Source organism: Haliotis asinina, chromosome 12 (assembly GCF_037392515.1).
Source record: "Haliotis asinina isolate JCU_RB_2024 chromosome 12, JCU_Hal_asi_v2, whole genome shotgun sequence".
Taxonomy (NCBI): domain Eukaryota; kingdom Metazoa; phylum Mollusca; class Gastropoda; order Lepetellida; family Haliotidae; genus Haliotis; species Haliotis asinina.
The window spans coordinates 48,680,678-48,696,606 of NC_090291.1; the positions used below are offsets into that span (position 1 = coordinate 48,680,678).

The 15,929-nt window shown below is 38.6% G+C and overlaps 1 protein-coding gene across 1 annotated transcript in view; it reads left to right on the plus strand.

Moving 5' to 3' along the window:
* The window catches only part of LOC137258354 (purine nucleoside phosphorylase-like), a 34,336-nt gene that overhangs the window by 13,736 nt on the left and 4,671 nt on the right, over window positions 1-15,929 (plus strand). Inside the window, exons 2-5 of the mRNA XM_067796005.1 lie at window positions 10,852-11,021; window positions 11,692-11,795; window positions 13,775-13,950; window positions 15,055-15,245. Of these exons, the coding sequence (XP_067652106.1) occupies window positions 10,852-11,021; window positions 11,692-11,795; window positions 13,775-13,950; window positions 15,055-15,245 (641 nt within the window). The remainder of the gene's footprint in view (window positions 1-10,851; window positions 11,022-11,691; window positions 11,796-13,774; window positions 13,951-15,054; window positions 15,246-15,929) is intronic.

The following is a 15,929-nucleotide window of genomic DNA, read 5'->3' on the forward strand; positions in this document are numbered from 1 at the left end:
AATATTATTTATTATTTTCCATTCATTTCTCTCCCCTTTCACTGCTCATGGATCCATAATAACATTTATTCATGTTAATTTGCTCTGATCAGTGAGTGTGATTCCAACATAATCATGATGGGTCACATCAGAAATGGGTTTCATACATTGTACCCATATGATAAAGGGAATGCTTTAACTGGTGACTAGGCTACCCCAACCCCGTGTGCTTATCAGTTGTGTTAGGCACAGTAACAAGGATAAAATAAGATAAGATTATTATGACTGTGTTGTATGCTGTTTTACTTAGAGATAATGTTGATGCCCTCTGGTAACATATCTTTTTTATTTTTGAATATTTTCTACTGTGAATTTGCAATATAAATATTCATTTTATTTAAGATCCTTTTTACCATAGGTGAATCAATATTTCTTTTGAATGTTCTGTATTTTTAAACGTTAATTAATGTGTCAAATCCAACATTCTGCCTTGGAAATTGATTTTCTTGCTGTATTTCATATCAACACTGAAGTGTCTTTATAAAAAATCACATGTTGAATAATGAAAGTAAACAATTTACTTTTAAGAGAACTTTTATTGATGTTTTACTTTTTACAGACAGTGCTGCAAGGGGGCGCCACATGTCAAACAAATGCCGACGTGACTTGCTGTTTTTATTACATAATTAGATTCGGGACACATTTTTCTACAAAATGATATCAAATTTAGCAATATCTTGACATTCTGACCTTTTGTATCCAACGTCCTTCAGGTGAACTGAAACTTGCTGAATTGCTCATCGGTTAGATTCTGATATTGTACTGGGCAGCCAATTTGAAAAATAACAAGTTGGGTGGGCATGATGCTTGAAATGTTTTTTCCAAAGAGTGTATTCTCTAGAAACAAGTTGCTAATTGTTTTGGTGTGCGTATCTGACACCTCTGCATATACTGTATGTACAGGTTTGTCATCAGTACAAGGTGGTAACTTGAATATGCTCTGCGAGGTTCCCTAGTGGTTTAAATCATTATAACCTGACAGCTCCACATATGTATTGTATATCATATATGACACAACATATATATGGTATATCATATATGACACCTCCACATATATAGGAATTATAATATTTGACAACCCTAGCACATTTTTTAAAATCGTATTTGACACCTGTATGTTATGTCATAGTTTATATTTCTACCAGAATATTTCTATGCCACATTCTGCACAGTGTTGTGTCCTATTTAACATTTCTCTCATGATAAGTTTCTGTCTCTGACACCTCTCCTCATAAATGTCCTATATACACAGCATATGATGGGACCAAACAACTTCCTATATCATTTATATAGGAAGCAGGTTAAGTAAATTAACAAGATAAGTAGAAAGTGCTCATTAGAAGACATGGGGAATTAAATCATGATTTTTATGGGTGCTTCAAACAGTCTCAAATGTCTTTGCAATGGATTTAGACATTGGGTTATTCTGTGGGATGACAGTTTGGTTTCTAGCAACGTTATGCATGACAGATTACATCAGCCAATTAAACAAAAGTCTTCCAACCAAATAGAAGCTAATGATTTCATGCCCCGAGGTAAATATGGCTCTGTTGTACTGTGATATATTTTCAGTGACTATATGTAAATTCATCTGTGCATTCATGGTTATGGCTCTAGGCCAGAGTGACAGAGGCCATCATTAAAGACATTTAAGACATAAGTTTGTTTCAAACAAGTTCAACATAGTGAGATAGCCTAGTGGTTAGTGGGTTCGCTCGTCACACCAATGGCCCTGGTTTGATTCCCCACAAGGGTACAGTGTGTAAAGCCCATTTCTGGTGTCCCCTGCCATGATAATGCTGGAATATTGCTTGAAGCAGCATAAAACCATACTGAAACACTCACTCATATTTTGCATTCCCTTGGAACTGTGCACAAGACAGGGTAACATCAAGTACCATGTTTTAATATAGTTTGTGAGAGGTGGCTGGGATTTCAATCTCCGACAACACTTTGAAGGCAGATAATGGAAGTATGTACAGTCTGCAACTACTTACAATCAGGGGTTAATGCTTCACATGTAAATAAAAAACACAGCTAAATCACTGTGCTTAGTTAAGCTTCAGTAGAAACTTTAAACATGATTCTTATCAATAGTTCCATTTACCATGAACTTTTTCAACCCAAACTCAGTGTATGAAACTCTAAGAAAACCAGGAAGCCCACAGGGCTGATACCTGAAAAATGTTGCTGGCCCTGTTAACATGTAACCAGCCCTGTATCAAAAACAGGAAACCGAGTCAAGATGTATAAATAATATACTTAATGAATTACTTGTAGTGAAGTAAACTTACACATATGCAAGAGCAAGTTTTACAGAGCATAACTTGGTGGTCCTTGATTCATTTAGTGTCACTGCCATCAGAATGAGACAAACAGGCAAAGTCAGAATGGTCAGCATCTTTGGAGCAGTTTCTGGACCAGTCACGTTTAGTGTCAGATAAAAGGGTAGACTGATCTGTTAAAGTTACGGTTTGATTGATCATGTACCATCTACCACTATTTTCCAAACATAACCTGTAGTCAATGACATGGTAAAATATATACCCAAGAAAAATGTATTGGAAATATCCGAAGATTTCCGGGAGCTATGAAGTTTTTGCGAATGCATGTCAAAATACTGGTTTTTGATCAGTGTGTCGCAGTACGTATCGTTTTCACATTTGAGCCAGTACATACCATTAAACTGGTTATGTTGCACAGCTCTTTAAGCTACAATCTGCATGTGCAGCAAAAGCCCTTGAATAAAGGTGTCATAGAACCTGTGGGTTCTCCAACATTCAGTGCTGCACTTACCAACTGTTTTTAAAAAAATATTTCTGGAAGATATAAGAAGTAATATGGTAATGTTATCATGAGCGGTAGTGTCGAGAATACTGAATTAGAGACCTGCCATATGTTTTGAATAATTCAGAGAACAGAACCAAACAAATAATTTAATTTAAAACTGAAAATTTGTTTTTGATAGCTTGAAAGTTTCTACTCTCTAGTTATGAACATGAAATAGTGTTCGACTGAGACATCTTCACACATTATGCACATAATGAGAAAAATGTGCAGTGTTCATCGCAGTAGTTTTGAATATTTCTCTGTTGGATAAGTTTCACTACGTCACTGCTGTACTGCATCTAACTGCATATCATGTCATGTGTGTTTGATGTTGTTAATGTTTGTTATGGATAGAATGACAGTCTAGCAAATATAGTGTTTTGAGAATGCATCGGCCTAGTGTTGAAATATACTGGACAAACAGTTAGGAATATATTCAAATTTTGAAATTTGAATAGTAATCTGTTTATTCATTGAAACACTGATAAAATATCAATCATAAAATTACCAATAATATTATCCCTAACTATTTTGTCCTGTATATTGTAATGTGAATGAGCTTTTGTTTTATTCATTAGGGCAAAGTTATTGTGATATATTCAGTCAGACACTGGGGCCAGCAGGTTGGGGACTTCTGTCTGACCGTTGGCAAATCTGCTGGATTTGTCAGAGGGTCAGACATTGACACTGGTTGGAATGATAAGTTTATATAATTTATAGTAAATAAAGAGAATAGGTGTTCCTTAGGTACATTTGAGCAGCATAAATGATCAGCTTGTTCAGGGTGTATTACCATGGTTACAGTGATTTACAATGGGGATGAGAATTAGCATCGTTAACTATGTCATTGTTAAGTAACTAAAGTTCGAATTAGTAACAGGTGTAGTTATTTGTATGCACACAATGACACAATGAAACAGTAATGCAGACACTTGCTGTGTTTTTGAGATAATTTAATTGGAGAAAATAGAAACTGAATCTCACATTTTGTAATTAAAGACTGCTGAAGTGTACATAAATCATGACAGATTACAGCTACAGTCTCACCAGACTAGACAGGTCTTCATGAGTATTCCATGTTACTGTTTATCAGATTTCTTGTAAAAGACGGTTTCATAGCGGTTAGCCAACATGTTAAACTGACTAATCGCCACCTGAGACAGACATTGTGTTGTTTTGTATGGTTCTGACAGTTCCTGGAAATATGGAGGAGCCAAACAAAGTGATACCTTGTAAAGTGTGAGTAGATTAAATTTCACTTTTTGTTTGAATGATAGACTAACTCTTTTTCCCTGAATATATATTTTGATTGTAACAAATACACCCATTTAAAATTGAAAAAAGCCCCATCGAGCTCGGTGTTTCAGAAACCTTGGGATTAGACTTACTTTATTTAGGGCTTTATAAATGCAGGGAGGACAAGGCAGTAGGGATAATAATGTGGCTCAGGGTCTGTGAGACAGACTACATTGCAGGGAGGGCAAGACAGTAGAGAAAATAATGTGGCTCAGGGTCTGTGAGACAGACTACATTGCAGGGAGGGCAAGACAGTAGAGAAAATAATGTGGTTCAGGGCCTGTGAGTCAGATCACATTGCAGGGAGGGCAAGACAGTAGAGAAAATAATGTGGCTCAGGGCCTGTGAGACAGACCACATTGCAGGGAGGGCAATTCAGTAGGGATAATAATGTGGTTCAGGGCCTGTGAGTCAGACCACATTGCAGGGAGGGCAATTCAGTAGGGATAATAATGTGGTTCAGGGCCTGTGAGTCGGACCACATTGCAGGGAGGGCAAGACAGTAGAGAAAATAATGTAATTCAGAACCTGTGAGACAGACTACATTGCAGGGAGGGCAAGACAGTAGAGAAAATAATGTGGTTCAGGGACTGTGAGACAGACTACATTGCAGTGAGGGCTAGACAGTAGAGAAAATAATGTGGTTCAGAACCTGTGAGTCAGACCACATGTAGGGTTAGACAGTAGAGAAAATAATGTGGTTCAGGGCCTGTGAGACAGATTATTGGAATGGCAGCCACTGTGGCTCAATCCAGATTGCAGTGATGTGTCCTCTGTTAGTTGCTGTGGTCAATGTTCTAATCCTAAAAGGCTATGTTTTTTTTCTGCATCCTTCTTCCATAGAGGAGAAGATTACATTTCCCAATCTGTGGACAAAAGACTCAGATTAACAATTTTTTTTCTTTCTGTATTGACATATCTCTTTGTTGACATTTTTGCTGATCTGTGCAGTAGCCTGAATATTTGCATGTGGTTGTGATATGTTGATCCAAGCGTTGATGACTAGGTCGCAGGTTGCTTCATGTATAAAGCGCAAGTGTCAAAACAAGTTAGGTTATTACTTGGTTTATGTATGACAGCCCAGTTTCATCTGCAGAAGTGTGCTGAGGTCTGATGTTATCATTCTTTGTTAATCACAGTCACTTGTTGAGAAGTTGAACGTTACATATGCACATTATCATTGATGGAGCCTGAAAAAAGGATGAGGTAAGAGATTTATCAAAATGCAATGGTGCCAGTGTATGAAATAGCATCTGCCTGGTGGCCCGCTGATTGCTAGTAAACTACATGGCGGGCTTACAACTTTACTTTATAGCTGGCCCTGTGCGCCTATACATTTTCCAAGGGTAAATATTTCCCCATGTCATTGACTACAGGAAATATTTCGAAAAACATTTGCAATTGAGGTAACAAGATGATGTCTGTATAGCCCATGATCAGTCAAACCGTAACTTCCACAGATCAACCTACCCATTTGTCTAACACTAAATGTGACCAGTCTAGAGAATGCTTTCAGCCAATGAATAATGTCCATGTTTTCTGATGGCAGTGACACTAAACGAATTAGCAGTTGACCACCAAGTCGTGGTTTCATTAAATTTTGCTTTTGCACATGTTTAGGTTTACCTCACTACATGCAATTCATTAATTACTTTCTTTTAACACCATATCTCAGTTTCCTATATTTAATACAGGGCTGGTTACATGCTAATCAGGGCCAGACACAGTTTTTAGTTATCAGCCCTGTGGGCTTCCTGTCTTTTTGTAGGAGTTTCATGCACTGATAGTACTGAAACCTGTTAAACGGTGTAATCTTAGCTCTAGAACCTTCGTAAGTCTGTTATGGATCCTATGTTACAGTAACAGATTTATGGTCATTGTGGCGCTAAGATTGCTTTTGGCAAAGTTGCCCTGGGGCCTGTTGTGCAAAACGACCTTAGCACAAAGACTACTATAAGTCTATGTTAAGGAATTTTCGTCACTTTGGCTCAAAGATGGCTTGGTACAACTTCACCCTAGTCAGTTTTGTTGTGCAGTGTGTGCCAAAATCTTTCAGTCATATAACCGTGAAGAACATGACTCTTAGGCCCTGATCATATGCCATAGGGATTTGTCTGTTTGTCAGAAGTAGCAGTAAGGTGGGTGTTGCCAAGAAAATAACAACCTACGCCAGTGGTCTTCCGAGATCGGTGTACAGGCGCATTGTCATCTTGAAATATCCAGGGCCGTCTTCAAATTCTTTAGGTACAACAGGCCACATATTGGTATCCAGTACATCAATATACTTGCCAGAGTTGATATTTCCTTCGACTGGAGTTAGTGCGCCAACACCATTGTAACTAATACATCCCCAAAACAATTTACACTCGCCGTGACAGGACATTTCAAGACGTTTAGACATTCCAGTCTCCACGTTTCATCGGCCTTTCTCCAAACAGAAATAAGTTTACTTTTTCCCCAAACAACTTGTGTTTCATCAGTGAACAACACTTTTTTCCACCTATCAAGTCCCCATATCAATTTACCCCTACACCATCTGACACGCTTCTGACGGTTGACCTGTGAAATGGTGATACCCTTTCTTATCTTTCATTTTTTAATGCCAGCATGATGTAAATGTCGCTGAATTGTCCTGCTAGAAACTTGATTGTAATGTTGAGAATTAAGTTGTTCAGTTATATCTGTCAGAGAACGTCTCCTATTCTGACGAACAACAAACCAATCAGACGAGGCCGACCATTTCGAGGCCTGTTTTCTAAGTTTTCACCATTGCCAAACTTTTTCAAAATTCGTCCAATAGTAGACCTGTGAACAGCTAGCAATTCTGCAATCTTACTATTTTTCAAACCTTTCTGATGTAATTCAATTATCAATTCTTTTTGCCCTCCAGTCAGTTCCTTCGCACTGCCAACCATGTCGTCTGCTAGGCACATGAAGGACGTAAACACAAACAATGACGTCATAAACGGTGTCATACGAAGAATCAGCCCCTCAAATATGATCACTCCAAATTTTACAAGAAAATATTCAGTGGTTTTCCAAACAGAGGCTTTTGTTAGCGGTAAATATTTCCGTGGTTTTTGCTGCTAATGTGTTTGTTGCAATACTTATGGCATGTCACTGTACATCCAATCAGGTTGTTTGTGGGTACTAGGTGAAATATCCCATACCTATTGATGGTCTGCAAACCCGGTGTCAAATATTGATAGAAGCTGGTGAAAATGCTGGCATCTATTGTTCCTGAAAAGTGTTATAATTTAATGTTTCTGCATGTTTCCCATGGTAAAATGAATTGGGCATCAAAACTATTAAATGGTATGGGATTTGGTTATGTATGGAAGAGTCATTTATTAACAATTCAGATTCATTTCATTTTGAAATCATGACTTGGGCTCAGAATAATGGTCACATTGAAAAGGATATATGATTTTCTCTTAATATGTTCTGCTTGTGACCATCAACATGCTTCGTATATTAATGTGAACTTTCATATGAATACCTATACCATCATTTAATATTCGGATGTCTGCAGACACTTTCACTGTGCTATGAAATCTAGCTATGTATCTATTTTACATGAATGAACTTCGTACAAGCCATTTGTTGGATGTTTATATAAAATAAGACCGAGAAAAAAGTCTTTTGGGGGAAAGAAGGCTTAAAACGTACCCTGTCTGTCCGTCTGTCTGTCCATTTGTCCATTCGTCTTTCTGTCTGTCTTGGAGCAATGATTTAAAGATCACATATACTCTAGTAAGGTACAAATACAAAATCTCTTGCTGACATCGCTATAAATGAAACCCCGCCATTAAAACTACTATTTTCGACCTTTAATTAACTTAAATCAACCTTTTTGTCAACTGTGCACAATTCTCAACCGCAAAGGAAATTTCAACCAATCAGAGCGGCTCGTCTCCGTGACATAATTGTAGGTATAGAAACGAGGGTCTGTGCAGTATTCATCTACTTTCAGAGGTTATTGAATTTATAACAGGTATAATTAATAGTAATGCCACTTAGATTACCCGACAAAGGCCACCATTTGACATTTCTTGTGTCTGGATCAATCAAAGGATTAACCGATAACACGCTGATTGATTAATTAGTTTTATGTGGATTTAAATGGGGGATTTGTCAAAAGGTAGTGTTTATGTATGTACATTTACTAATCTATACTGAATACAACATATGTCATATTTGGGATTTCACTTTCTTAGTGAAGTACAAATTCTAGTACTTTTAACGGTTGAGTCCCATCCGGGATTCGAACCCGCACCCTCAGAGTCAGGCACCTAATCGCCAGCACACAAAGTCAGCCGCCAAGCCCGCTCAGCCACCGAGACTTCCACAAGAATGAAAGTCGGACAACTGGTAGTCTAGACTGCGTACTTTGTGTACCCCTCTGATGAGTGTAAATTGGCTCCCACGGCCGAAAGCTATGATTACACGATGCCATTTAGAAAGTGGTCAAATGCAACATATGTCATATTTGGGATTTCACTTTCTTAGTAAAGTACCGTTAAAAGTACTAGAATTTGTACTTTACTAAGAAAGTGAAATCCCAAATATGTGCTCAGTTACATTGTTCAGTGTGATATATATATATATATATATTGTTCATTGTCATATATATATTGTCATATATATATAAGGAATATATTATATATATATATTCCTTATTAACACATACATTAAATTTGTAACATTTATGGAGAACCATGTACAATGTGAATGACACCCCCAACTTCCCCCAGCATATTGACATGGCTGTCTCAAACGATGGAGTGGAGGTCTTGTGGTGCAAAGGGTTAATAAAGCAAGGTTGCTTTCATCAACAGCTGAAATATTGACATCTCTTTTCTCTGGAATTACTAACCAATGATGAATGGATGGATTTGGTGGTCTGTAGATCTTAGAGCTTACAACATTGTATTTAATCAACATGCATAAGTCAATGCATATATACTTCTGAGACACAAAAGGGTAAGACTATATGTGTTTGTATATACAAGTCAGTTCAAATCTACCACGTCTGATATCCTCTTTGATTTATTTTTTTGCAACGGGAAGTGTCATGTTTAACCTAATGTTGCAGAGTTGCCATGGAAATAGTATAGGTTAATATAGATGATTTTAACCCTTATAACTCTGACAGCATTATCATTTTGAATATGATCTAATAATAATCAAATTTTGATGGCTGGTTTTATTCCACGCGTTTTGAAAATGTAATTTGACGTGTGTGAATTTTGTCAAAATGCTTGTCTGTTTTATTCAACTATCTTCTCACGAAGACTATTCTTAGTACATAAAGGGTGAATGTTGAGTGTAGCAATATTGATCATCAGTCTCTGCGTTGTCGTCGTTATCTGAACTGCAGCATGGCCGACAGGTAACGATGTCTACTTCACCAGCACAACCCAAAACCGCACATCTTACTAAAGAACAAGCACTCTAACAAATTAGCACCCCAATTTTGATGTAATTTCACTGTAGTGACATTATTTTCTGTTGATAGGAGCCCATGAGGTTCGGTAACCATGGTTACAATGACAACTGTTTGTAGGTGTGGCTAATGGTGTAACTGTGTAACCGCTTGGTCAGAAGTTGTCTTGATGTTGGCTGGAACTTAATATGAAATGGGGAGAATTGCTAACATTTTGTTTTTCCTCTATGCTTTGATCATTGGGCGATTAGTGACAGAGCTCATTGTAGTCAAAAATGTAATCCTATGATTGATGAGTGGTAAAAGAACTGGGAAACTGCTACCCATGCAAGAGAATACTGACTCTCTGGTTTCTTGTACATTCAGATTTCGGGCTCATGAATTATTTTTGTGGGCCAGTAAGTGGGTAAGTTTCATAAGCTACTCTGCCTGCTTAGCAAAATTTGGAAACCAATTAGACACACATGGTGTACATTCACTTTAGGACCATAGGTTAGTTCAAGTAACATGATTATGTAGTCAACACTTTCCAAATGTATTGTGTAAGTATGTTGTATACTGAAGAGAAATTTGGCACATTCCAGGCGATAATTGTGATAACAGGAACTATTTCTGTAAATCCATGGGAATCGTCCAAACACTACTTTCGTAGATGACAATAGTGTGGATCAGATGGCCAATATGGCTGCTAAGGTTGGACAGTGCAAAGGTGTGTGGCCATTATTCTCCAGCTGTTATCCAACTCCATTGACATGAAGAAGGAGATGGGATGTGAAGTTGTCATCCCTCTTTTTAAGTAACATTTTGTTCCACCTTTCTCAATACATATAATATGACTTGACTAACCTACCCCCCAAAATGAATCTTCAAATAATTTTCAAATTAATGAGTTTTCTGAAATATTAGATTCATACTATTTATTCATCTGCTCACTCTCCCTCCATTTTACCAGTAACTGTGTTATTTTTCATGCCACTTTCCCTGAGGTGATCAGAGCGATTAGATCTGCCTTGAGATGATCAGATGGTCATTTAGGCGATCATATCTTCCTTGGTGATCAGATAGTCCTTGATGTGGTCAGATCTTCCTTCAGGTGATCAGTTGGTCGTTTATGTGACCAGGTGCCTCTGCCTTTCCCTGTAATAAATTACCAGTCCATCAGGAACTTGGCCTGTTTGTGGAACAGTCCCAAAGTTTTACCAGTACATCACTGTTTAAATGGATAACAACATTTGTTTCAGTTATACTTACAATGAAGTGGAAGAAATTGCGAAGAGCGTCCTGAACAGAGTGAAATGCCGACCGACACTAGGTATTATCTTAGGCTCCGGATGCGGCAAACTGGCAGAAGGTGTGGAGGAGAAGGAGGTGATCAGCTACAAGGATATTCAGGGCTTCCCAGTCAGCACAGGTGAGTAACATGGTAGAGCAAAGCATTACCTGTTAGATCCATTTAGAGGATCAGCAGCTCGTCCCCCAGCAACCGATGCTAGTCATATGAGGTGATCAGAGGGATTAGATCTTCCTTGAGATGATCAGATGGTCATTCCGGTGATCAGATCTTCCTTGAGGTGATCAAATGGACATTCAGGTGATCAGATGTTCCTTGAGGTGATCAAGTGGACGTTCAGGTGATCAGATGGTCCTTGAGGTGATCAAGTGGACGTTCAGGTGATCAGATGGTCCTTGAGGTGATCACATGGTCACAAGCCAACCATTTAACGTTTGGACATTACTTCTATAAGTGGCATTTTAGAAGGTAGTTTGATTGTAAGTTGTATTAAAGCAATATCCTTCATGTACATTTTCTGTTTTTGAATACTGATTGGTGACACGACAGGCTTTTGCAATAAAGATGTTGTCAGTCCATGAAACTTGTTCCTCTACACTGACCCTAAAACCTAGATCAAGCTGTGGTTCAAATGTTATGGTTAAACAGAGAAGTAATTACCTGATTCGTACCCATCTCTCAAAGCATTTATCATGAGGGAGTAACATATACAAGCCTGTTCAGTAGAAACCATTCTAGCCAGCCCTCATGGCGAATACCCTTCTTGACAGTTTGACATATCTGTCCACAGTTCCTGGCCATGAGGGGAGGCTGGTGTTCGGAAAGCTGAAGGGCAAGTCTGTGGTCCTGATGCAAGGCCGAGCTCATTGTTATGAGGGCTATTCTCCACAAAAGGTAGGTCACAAACTGACAACTAGGTCATTAGTTTCCATGCAACAAAACATGTTTGTATACATATTTAAATACGGAGAAAACAAGCTATGCCAATACCCACAATACAGAAATTATTAAGTGGAGTGGTTGGTTGGGGGGATTTGGTTTAGGTCAGGAGCTGTGGGCTTGTGTGTATGTATCAATGGGTGGATGGCTGGATGAATGGACCTTACAAACCAAGAATCAGTGTTAGAATGTGTGGTCTTCTGGAAACAATGCTTTTTGTTTCATTTGTCCTTTGAAACTAACTGCACTCAGCAATATTCCAGGTGTAACGGTGGCAGTCTGTAAATTAAGTGTGGACCAGACAATCCAATGATCAACATCGTGAGCATAGATCAACAGAATTAAGGAGATACAATATCGTGTCAAGCATGTGTTGCTGAAGACCACCTCTAAACTGGATCTTCATGAGTAGGAACCTTTGCTGGTTGTAAGACACAACCAAATGGATCTGATGGACAGTGTAACGGTGTAGCTACATTTGCATTGAAAATGGCGGCTGTTGATTCCAGTGATTAGTGCGCTCGGCAAATTGTGTTTCAACCGCAGTATTTATTGCTTGCACCCACCTTTATGTTATGTCAATTTGTAGCCCACTTTTCATAGTATCGTTACATTATTGTTAGTGTTAGTGTGTTTTGGATACACTGAGAGTTTAATGTTTTCTCAGTCCGTTACTACAGAAGTAGTGAAAATAACTACTTTATAATTAAATATCTCTTTTGCATGTAGAAGTTAGTGAAATCATGTCATGAAGTTAGATAGGTTAGTTTCAGATCTTTCTATACATATATGATGAAAGATGTTATCCTTATTGCATACATGCATGAGAAGGCAATTAAGAGTATTTTAGAAACACAGATTTACTAACGAAGTGAATCTGGACTGGCGACGATTGGTTGTTTTCTCTGACGTCCACTTCGGTCATATTTAAGCGAAAGGACCAAAATAGTATGGGGTCAGAAGGTCATAAGCATGTAAACAACACACACATCAGTCAGGCACACACGTCAGTCAAAGTAGATACCTAGTGAAATAAAATATATTGGACACTTGGGGAAACTTACACTATGGAAATGGAACAGTCGTCTCAAAACTGAGTGAGTACTTTCTCTAGTGTTGCTATGTTGGGGGAAATGCAACTGCCAAGTGTCAATCTGAACATACTGAAGTTTCATATTACTGACCTTTAGCCTTTGAAAACTTAGGGTCGGCCTGCCTAATAATTAGTGTACTGCCTAGTGCCAATCAAAGCATACTGTAGTTTTCAATCACTGACTTTTACATTGGAAAACGTGTAATGTGCCTGCATAATAGTTAGTCTATCATTATATAGTGATATCCTGATAGTTGCCTCATTATACCACATTTGTTCATGATGATGATGTGGAATTTTCCATAGTCTGCCAGTGAGTTGTCTATACTTCCGGCAGAGTGTTGTTTTCACCCGTGATGAGTAGCTACCTCGTCGTCGTAGGTAGGGCAGGGTGACGTACCTCTTGTAGTTGCCTGTGGGCAGGATTATGTTGTGACTCTATTATATGACTACCTGTTAACCATTAGGAAATTGTAGAACGTATCTGGATAATAATTCCCTTGTGATGAAACAATGTCAAATCACATGTGGTCTTCTGTTGGTTTTAATACAATTTTTGAAGTTCATCAACCTTGTTGTGTGTTGGTTTCACATTTAGGCAATCTCCAGGTGTATAGGCCTGCCAGAGAGATTGTTGAATGTCTAGTAGTACATTCCACCATAACAGACAGATAATGTATTTCATCACATGTTCCCCTTCCCTTTTGGCTTTGATCAATGCTGACAGTGTCAGTCACTGGATTGTCTGATCCAGATTTTATTATTTACAGACCTTTTGCTGTCGTGTTTCAATTATTGTTGAGTGAGGCTTTTAACAACAAAGAAACTCTTGTACATACAGATCACCCTCCCAGTGCGCACGATGAAGTTGATGGGGGTGAAGGTGCTGTTTGTCACCAACGCGGCTGGTGGTATCAACGAGAAGTTCAGTGTCGGGGACATCATGATCATCAAGGACCATCTCAACCTAGCTGGATTTGCTGGCATCAATCCTCTGGTTGGAATGAATGATGAGAGGTTAGTTGGAAAGTCCCATTTTGGTTTCCTTCACTGTACTAACAGGCGGTTCAAACAATATTCTTAACCTACATATGGGATAGGTGAGTGAGTATAGATTTAAACCACTTTTAGCAATATGCTAGCAATATCACAGCAGGGGATACTAGAAATGGGCTTCGTGCATTGTACACGTCTATCAAAACAATCTTTGGCATGACAACCGAATGCTTTAACCACCCAGTTACATGACTGCCCAGATGTAGGATGAAAGATGTGAGAGTTGATAGATATGATGCCTATCAGCTTTCCCCCTCAGTTTGTACAAGCCACACGAAAGATCATAAAATCCATGTATGATCTAATGTGAATTGCCAGTCTGTAGGAAACATGGAGAGTCCTACTTTCAGTCATCACCACAATTTAGACCCAACGCTGATTTTGTTATGGTTTTAGATCAAGTTCTTTTGAATTTTAGTTTAAAAAACTATAATATTTAACCGTAGCATTTTATGATTTCATCGTATGTTTAGTGGTCAAAATTTGTCTGCTTACATTCGCAACCTTTTCTTAGTCCCTTACACTAAATGGTATCCTGCATCAGAGTTCCTACGTGATGTCCAAATCTCCAAATCTAATTCATCCAAATTTGCCACAATTGGTATGGCTACATATCAAGGCCCTTAAATCGAAACATTCATAGCCCTAAGAATTCTTAACTTTGATTGTAGCCAATGTGCTATGAATGAGCTTGAGAAGTTCATAGGGCTACAAATGTTTCTAGAATGGTTACTCTGGGCCTGATATAGGTCCTGAAGATCAGCAATTTGCTGAGCTTTGTTTCATTTCTCTGCATACATCAGGAACCAATATATGATAATAGGTTTGAATCCCAGTTCATCCTGTCATGTTTCTGAGTTTGTCTGAACCATACCCATGGGTTTTACCACAGCTATGACATCTGAAACATAAATTACATCTAGCTTTCCCCCCACACCTAACTGACATTCGAGGATGTCACTGGAATGCTTCTTGAAGCATGCTTACTCGCTCTTGAAGATCTTATAAGAGAGGGATGATTATAGGAAATTGTGCCTGAAGGTGTGAAATGTCTCCTTTTTGCAGGTTTGGTCCCCGCTTCCCGGCACTGTCGGGAGCTTACGATGAAGAACTACGGAAGATTGCAAAGCAGACAGCAGCTGACATGGGCATGACCAAATTCTTCCAGGAAGGCGTCTATAGCATGATGGTAGGACCGTCCTTTGAGACGGTCACAGAATGCAGGTTCCTCAAGCTCATTGGTGTTGATGCTACAGGTAACAGCATTGATGTACCACACATTGTCCCACCTGCCTGACAGTATTTGTTGTCCTCCTATTGTCCCGCCTGCCTGACCATATTAATTGTCCTCATATTGTCCCATCAACTTGACAGTATATATTGTTTATTAATTTTCTCATCTGCACAACAGTATATGTTGTCCTCAAATTGTCCCGCCTGCCTGACCATATTAATTGTCCTCATATTGTCCCATCAACTTGACAGTATATATTGTTTATTAATTTTCTCATCTGCACAACAGTATATGTTGTCCTCAAATTGTCTAACTTGCTTGTCAGTATGTATTGTCCACATGTTTTTCCATGTGCTTGACAGTATATGTTGTCCACATATTGTCCCACCTGCTTGTCAGTATGTATTGTCCACATATTTTCCCATCTGCTTGACAGCATATGTTGTCCACAAACTGTCCCACCTACTTGTCAGTATGTATTGTCCACATATTTTCCCATCTGCTTGACAGCATATGTTGTCCACAAACTGTCCCACCTACTTGTCAGTATGTATTGTCCACATATTTTCCCATCTGCTTGACAGTATATGTTGTCCACATATTGTCCCACCTGCTTGAAATTATGTATTGTCCACATGTTGTCCCTCCTGCTTTACTATTTATTGTCCTCAAGTTGCATCATCTGCGTAAGAGTGGCTCACTATGT